We start from the raw sequence: 7,938 nt of genomic DNA, 5'->3' as shown, positions 1-7,938 counted from the left end.
CCTTATTGTTTCCTTTTGTCTTTCACTTGCCTGTAATTCCCACTGAGCCTTTTGTCTTCAGCCCATCAAAACCGGTCTGTTCTCTGTGCTACATCTGTCAGGGAAACTATGCAGCATTTACCAGCTCGTCATTTCACCCCGTCCCCAGTGAGTTGTTTCTGTTGTTTTAACTTTGTTCTGTTTACCTCTCATAAAATGACTGTTCTACCTGCCATATCACCAGAGATTTTTCCCACGTGAAAGTTTTATATCGGTGTTTTGCTTCAACCATGGCAGCAGAAAAATAAAATTCTTGCCATTTCATTTGCTAATACTCCCATTACTTCTTGGTAATACCAACTACCATTGCTAGGATTAGCTGTCATTGAAGCACTAATAATTTTATCTTTTGCACAAATCTTTGATAACACACAATTTCACAGTTCCAGTGTTTCCGTTTAATAAGAAATTAAATCAAAACCACATGTGAATAATTTTGTCATTAAAAATGGATGTAAACGGTTACATGAGATTATGTTCAAAATTCTGCCATGGCACTAATGCTCATCATCAATCAGCCAATCAGAGAAGACGTCGGCGTCTTATTCAGGTGTTGAAGCACATTGTCCAAAAAAACCAAAAACAGAAACAAACTATCATTCTCCTACCACTTCCTGTTATCGTCTTTGTTGTTTACAACAGTAGTAACATCTGGCTGTTGATCACGTGACTCGTCTGATACCAAAAAAGGTCTTCCTATTTCCGTTTTTCAAAATACATAAATTTCAATAGAACCAAGAAAACACCTCAACATAACACATAAACTTATCGAAAATTTTGTTTTATCCCCCCCAAAATTGCCGTGTTTTTGAGAGAATTTTCATAATTTCGATTTGTGCAATTCTATGGTTAATGGAAACCTTAATTGATGACATTTTTAAAATGGTGACAGAAAGAAACGACTTTAACGAAGCTCAGCCTACTGTTCTTTAAAGAGAAAACAGTATTGTCCTAAATGGAATGAGGAACAGACAGACGTTAAACCTGATTTCATTCGTAGAAGGATGTGAAATAAAATGTTTTCCACTCATCCCCTTGTGGGAAGACATTGTACAATGCAGCTAGCTGCCGTAACAATTTCCCAACTCTTTATAACTTTTCTCATTGTAAAACTCAAAAATCGAGTTGCTTGGAAACACTCTTGACCTTTGTTTCTCTGTAAGGAAAGTCTCCTGGCTGGCTTTTATTTACATTTCTCTAGGAGTGCAAACCTAGATTATCATTACCTTGACAACCATGCAACTCTATCTCTGTATGGACCAGCATGAATGTATACATTTGTTAATCTGCCTTGAAGGTGGCAGAGATGCACAAATTCACATTCTTGCATAAAAGACGTGAATCACCTACAGCATAACAGTAATTAACCACCGTTCAACTCTTCCAACTACTGGCTATTGTGCGTTTGGTGATTTTGTTTATGATATTAATTCTGTCTTTATACAGGAAAATCTCTTGAGATTCGTCATCTCATTTACAAGAGAGACCTGTTACATACATCAACAAATTACATAAAAACAATAATGCAATCTAACCACCTGCATTGACAGAGTTAATGTAGTTTTTAACAATGATAACAAATAAGTGAGCAAAGAGATATTTTTAAATCCCTTTATTAAAATGCTGAGCTCCCAAGGTGTGACCAGATTGGACAGCTTCAGAAGTTCAGTACACACTGAAGGACTAAATGTGACAAAGTCCTGAGAGCAAAGGCCGTGGTATTGATTCTTGTGCGAAATGTGACATAAGAATAATGAAATCAGATGGAGGATTGATTTATAAATGAAAGCGTGCCCTTGCAAGAGTGTGTGATTGTGTAGAGGGGGCCATTTAACTAATGTGCAATGGTGATAAATCCAACAGTGTCTAACAGACATATAGAGCACCCTAGTGTAGAATACTCATAAAAGTGTCAGAAACAAGTAGATTTCTGGCATTGTTTGAGAAACAAACTTGTTTTGAAACAAGAAGCCTAGCATCTTCTGTTTGTTAAAAAATAAGATGCTCTTAGTCTTATTTGCCTTCAGCAGCAATGTAAATTTTAATAGTTGAGACTGAGAGACTGATTTTGCCTGACAATAAATTACTGAATCATCAACATAAAAACTCACAGCTGCACTTGTAAGACCATGGCCCAAATTGTTTATACAGATATTAAACAGCATAGGTCCTAAAATGGACCCCTGTGGAGCCTCCCTAAAAATGTTCATGTAACTTGATGTTTGACAACCATGTTGTGCACACTGAGATAGTTTAGTAACCATAGTCTATTCAGTAAGCCCATATGTCCAAAAGCCTTCGTAACACATTGGATGTTTTGTGAGTGATCCCACCACATAACCACATATTGAAAAGATAGCCCAGCATTTGATTGGCTTTTAAAAAGTTAAAACTGCCTGGCAGTCCCCCAGTGACACTTGGCATGTATCCGATGCTTTTAAGGCCATCACTGCAGGTTCTTTTATTAGCAGCTGTGTTTGCAGTCGCACAAACTGCATATACATTGGGATGTGGTGCATCATATTACTGATAACTGACAAAAGATTTGACCAATGTTTCCTAGGTAAGATGAAAGTAAGCAACAGGTAGGTCATTTGATTTTTAACCTTGCCACAGTCTTTTATCATTTATGTTTGTTTGGTAATGAATATCAAAATCCTATGATAGATTTTACATATATGATTAGATTAATTATACAAAGACCCCGAGATACTTGATTACTATGATAATTTGTAAAACAGGTCAAAATTAGGTAAGAAAACTTAATAGGGAAGAATAAAGTTTAAAAGTTCAAACTACTTATTTCACAGCTTGAAGCTAGATCTGACAATGAAGAGTATTTGTGCCTCTCAAGGTTTTCTGTAAGGTAGCAAGTGACACACTAGTCTATGAATTGCATCAAAGCTCCATATTGACAGAGCATATTTGTACACTCAGGAAGTTACTGTGTATTAAAATGTTTTCTTTACCAAAACAACAACAAAACATGGAGAAATGCTGATGAGAACAGAGATCACCAAAGAATGATTGGAAGGACTTGGGTTTTCACCACTGCCAAAAATACTATCATCAGTGGTGGTAGCCATATAGGTAGGACAACATATTTGAGCACTCAGGAAGTCACTGTGTATTTAAATGTATTCTTTGCCAAAAAATACATGGAGAAATGTTGCAAGAACAGAGAACGCCAATGAGTGATTGAAAGGACTCAGGTTTTCACCACCACCAAAAGATTTCTCATCAACCGTCCCATTGAGGTGACAGAAGTAACTTAAATCCTTGTCAATGCCAGGAGAAGTGAAGGTGACAAAGCCCGGTGTCGTGCCAGTGACCATGTCTTTGATCCAAGTCTCATACTGGGACACTCGAGTGTAGACTCCAGGTGACAGTGGGAGGGCACAGCCTTCACCCATGCTCACGATCCCAGCCTGGACCCACTTGCGGCCCTTTTTTATCATTAGTGGGCCCCCTGAGTCTCCCTAGTGAGAAACAAGTAGTAGAACATGTAAAAATTATATTAAGGAATTTTACAGGGAAACATTTTTCAGCAGAGAAACCATCCATCCATCCATTCATCTTCTGTTCACCCTTGGCCCTAATGGGGTCGGAAGGGTTGCTGGTGCCTATCTCCAGCTACGTTCCGGGCGAGAGGCGGGGTACACCCCGGACAGGTCGCCAGTCTGTCGCAGGGCAACACAGAGACATACAGAACAAACAACCATTCACACACTCACACCTAGGGAGAATTTAGAGAAACCAATTGACCTGACAGTCATGTTTTTGGACTGTGGGAGGAAGCCGGAGTACCCGGAGAGAACCCACGCATGCACAGGGAGAACATGCAAACTCCATGCAGAAAGACCCCGGCCGGGAATCGAACCCAGGACCTTCTTGCTGCAAGGCAACAGTGCTACCAACTGCGCCACTGTGCAGCCAGCAGAGAAACCATATATATATATATAAAAAATGTCATTTAAATGCTAAAACTTGATGTCAAAAAGTTACATTATAAACATAATGTATTTGTTTGAGCAGTAGATTTTCTTGATGAAAAGGACCAACAGTTTAAACATTTAGCCATTTAAAAAACAAGTAAACACACAATGATGGTTACATGACACGTCACATACACGTGTTTAGATTCAGGTGTTTGTCAGATACACTCTTGGGTTGCGGTTGCCACTATATCCATCTTGTATTACCATGTATCGTGTACTTTCCAGTGATGCTATAACTGTTAATATTATATATGAAGATGTTGGCTGTTGTGATTGCTTGTTTATTTTTCTTTCTCCCTTTCTGCAGATTTAGAGGTAGACTTTAGTGACTTTATGCTTATTTCTCTTCTCTAATCCGATCTCATTTCCTTTTAAACCTTTTCTCCACCTTTCGTCTTTTTCATCTCTGTGTCCACTACATTTGAAATAAAAGCTAAGAAATCTCTAAAGGTTTTGTAAATCTAATGGAGCGTCATGGCAAAAGGCATAATACTCCACTTGTGAAAGTAAATTTGTTGGGCCTCACCTTGACACTCAAGACAACAATTTTGAGTGCCACGCTGCTGGATAGTGGGCATTAAAAAAAAAAAAAAGAAAAGAGAGAAGAAAAAAGGAAAAAGATAGTTACCTGACATGAATCCTTTCTTCCATCAAAATATCCAGCACATATCATGTTGTCTGTGATTGAGGCACTCTGTTTATAGTAGCATCTACACCTCTTTCTTCCAATAATTGGTACATCTACCTCCTTCAACTTGTTAGATGATGAACCAGTTGCTGTGGTTATTTAAAGAAAAATGAATAGCATTTGTGTAGAATTAAGAAGAAAAAATTAAGTAAATATTCTATATCTTACCAATCCCACATATCTTACCAGTCACACCAAAACCAGTAACCCAGGCCTTTTTCCCGTCATGGATATCGCTGGTTTCAGAAGCTAAGCAGATTGGTTGGATGTACTTGGTGAACTTGACAGGCTTTGAAAGCCTCAGAAGACAAATGTCATTGTTAAATGTCTCAGAGTCGTACGCAGGATGGCAGATGATTTGAGCAAGTCTTAGATTCACCCGATGGGGGCTGACAGCATCCAGTTCTACAGTACCCAGCTGGACTTCTGTGACGAAAAGGTCATACCTTCAAAACACAAAAGTACAATTATTAATTTGAACTTCTGATGGTAAACTTAGTGACTAGTAGTCTGAGATCTTCCCCATGGCAACTAAACAAATAGTCCAGGAATGTTTTATGCCCGTATTGTTGAAATGGGGCTTTGAAATAAAATTTGACTCCGCTTCTGCATTTGAAATACAGCTTAATAATTATACTAAAAACAAACCACATGTAGTTTACAAGTTGTCCCAATATAATCTTTGAATGGAACATGCGTCCACAAACAACTTGGCTGCAATAGGTACAGATTGGCAACAATAGTTATCAAGTGTTGAACGCCTCGCAACTGGGCCAACACCTTCCGTCAGTAATAGTCACGTTCCTATTAACAGAAGTTTGTTTTTTATTACTGCTTATTGTGACTTCTACCCAGACAACACATTTTTTTCAAATTGTTAATCAAGTTTATTTGTATGACACATTTCAGCAAGAAGCCAGTTCAGTGCGACCCCGCCGGACCGCACATGTAGTAAAAAGTTCCTGGGGTCCAAATGAGCCCAAAGTTTAGGACTGTGGGAGGGTTAAATAAAAAATGTAATATGCTTTGTCAACCTCTCACCATGTTACACAGTGAGCAGCAGTCAGGACCCATTGATGGCTGATCAGCGATCCTCCACAGAAAGCAAAACCATTCTGATGCAAACTTGCCTGCCATGGCCACGTCCCAAGATATGCATCTAAACCCCCAATAATTCGAGTGTTGGTCGTCAGACGGCCACATTCTGACAACAGGGAAGAAAAAATAAGTAAGAAAGGACAGATGCAACAAGTTCTGTCACAAGATATTCCTTTTACTTTCTATGTCTATCTAGAACATTCAGTGTTCCATGGAGCAAATTTTACCTTTAAGATATGTGTGGTTTGCTGATTTCTATGGGTTTTATTTTTGTTCTTTTTAAATACTATTTATTTCCTATATTCATTTACATCTGGTATTGTTACATACACTAATAAATGAAACAAAACAGGTAAAAATGCATGGTTGTTGAAACATGTTTTATGCTGATTCTTCTCTTTGGCTGCCATTATAATGGAGGCAGAATATATGGCGGCTTTGACTGAGCTCCAACTTGCAAAACAATTCGCACACAGGTCTGGTGACACTGGCCTTTGGAAGGGATACCTTCTGGTATTAAAATATGTGACATTAGTATAACTTAACTCTCCATTCGCTGCAGAAGAGGGGAAAAAAAACTTTCAAAACTCGCACAACTTCTCAAACTGGCCTTAGACGCTTACCAAACGGCTGCGACTGACAACCTGGAACACAGAACAGAGGAAAGCTTCATCTCAAAATTATTACAAAAAACCCCCAACACATACATTTAGTGACATGTGATGAAACTGACCACCACTATTCCAATGTTCAAGGCAGACTTTAGATAATTTAACTAGATAGATACACATACTTTTTGTAGAGATTTTAATTTTAAAAATAGAAATACTAAGTCAAATACCTTTCTCTAAGTATTGCTAAAGTCAAGTTTGACACAATGAGACAAATTTTATTGTATGTAAAGAAATATTTAAACTTATTTCTTACCACTGTACAGCAGCAGGGTCACCAGGACTAACCCAGTCAGCTTTGGGAAAGCCATTTTCAAACTCCCCTCCGGTCGCGGTGCATTTGTTTCCCTCTTAGAAACAGGTCATACACTCGAGATTCATTTTCTTCTTGCAAATGCTAATCCTCCTTACAGTATGAGCCCATGCTGTCATGATCCTCAGGTGTTTGGGGCTGTTTGATTTTCATTTGTGTTTCGATCATTTCTGTTATGTACTTGGAATGTTCAGAGTTGCTATAGAAACGGTAGCCCAGGGAATGATGGGTAGGTTAGAACATGGCAGTTGAAAACTAGTGACTGATCAACAGTGGATGTTAATAAACAACACAACAAGAATGAAACTTCTTCATGTCTTCAATGTTATGCCGTGACATAAAGGGATTGAAGACATAGCAGTTTCCTTTCTTTCATTCTTTTAATATTGCCATAAGGTTTTAATTTCTCTATTAATTATTGTTAGTAAGGTGGTAGAGCTTAGTTGAGCTCCTCTGTGTTACCTTATAATCTCCCTTTCACAGCTTCACAGAAAATAGGATTATACACAAGAATGCAGTTTAGACACTCTGGCGCACGCTGAAGCACAGTAGAGGGTGATAATGTACCTAAAGACTGGATGTTTTGGAAGGAAGCCACCTGTAGCCAAAAAAGTGGAAAAAAAAACTGAACTGGAAACTTGTCACTGGGCAGGATGCCCAGGATGCCCAATGAGGAACTAGACTGTCCTGTTGTGGCAACAAGATGAGAAGCTGTTCCAGTTTGGGTGAGCTAACCATGCTAATGCTAATAGTGTCACCAATGTGTGTCTGTTGATATTTCTCTGAAACTTGGCTTTGCCTGAGTTAAAGTTAATGGAAGGCCTTTTCATTTGAACATTAATTTTGTTTGATTTCCACTGTAGAATGTAAAATTGAATTTGTCCGGCAATTGCTTCAAATAATTGCTTTGTTTTGGCCATTGCTGATGCTTTTCCTTTTTAGCATTTTGCTAACATACAATATATGCCCCAAACACCAGACTACTAACACCTACTGACACTGGTTTAATTATTAACATCTGGAACTTCTTTTCTTATTAAATCAACAGTTTTCCGTCTTAAATTTGTCTTTGACACTGTAGCTCAGGAAGTTATCATTGTACTATTAAAAATGAGTTTGGATTTCCTTTGG

The 7,938-nt window shown here is 38.2% G+C and overlaps 1 protein-coding gene across 2 annotated transcripts; it reads right to left on the bottom strand.

Annotated features, from left to right (window-relative positions):
• Positions 1 to 3,142: 3,142 nt before the first annotated feature.
• LOC114157336 (serine protease 27-like) lies at positions 3,143 to 7,133 on the bottom strand. 2 transcript variants are annotated; one of them, XM_028038231.1, is made up of 6 exons: positions 6,751 to 7,133; positions 6,447 to 6,467; positions 5,767 to 5,929; positions 4,894 to 5,171; positions 4,666 to 4,814; positions 3,143 to 3,518 (listed from the first exon to the last, which is right to left on the bottom strand). In XM_028038231.1, the coding sequence occupies exons 1-6, from the start codon at positions 6,803 to 6,805 to the stop codon at positions 3,171 to 3,173; spliced, it is 1,014 nt and encodes a 337-aa protein (XP_027894032.1). In that variant the 5' UTR covers positions 6,806 to 7,133; the 3' UTR covers positions 3,143 to 3,170. The 2 variants fall into 2 exon arrangements, with proteins under 2 accessions (XP_027894032.1, XP_027894033.1); XM_028038232.1 differs by having other exon boundaries at positions 4,912 to 5,171; positions 6,751 to 7,120.
• Between the last annotated feature and the right edge of the window lie 805 nt (positions 7,134 to 7,938).

Source organism: Xiphophorus couchianus, chromosome 14 (assembly GCF_001444195.1).
Source record: "Xiphophorus couchianus chromosome 14, X_couchianus-1.0, whole genome shotgun sequence".
Taxonomy (NCBI): Eukaryota; Metazoa; Chordata; class Actinopteri; order Cyprinodontiformes; family Poeciliidae; genus Xiphophorus; species Xiphophorus couchianus.
The sequence above is the reverse complement of the archived record's forward strand: the minus strand, read 5'-3'. Positions and strand labels throughout refer to the sequence as shown.

Excerpts from the sequence above, each read along its gene's own strand:
- LOC114157336 (XM_028038231.1), bottom strand. The coding sequence starts at position 6,805 with ATGGCTTTCCCAAAGCTGACTGGGTTAGTCCTGGTGACCCTGCTGCTG. Across the intron at positions 5,930-6,446 it reads TTGTCAGTCGCAGCCGTTTG|AATGTGGCCGTCTGACGACC; the intron begins GTAAGCGTCTAA and ends CCCTGTTGTCAG. Across the intron at positions 3,519-4,665 it reads GAAGAAAGGATTCATGTCAG|GGAGACTCAGGGGGCCCACT; the intron begins GTAACTATCTTT and ends GTTTCTCACTAG.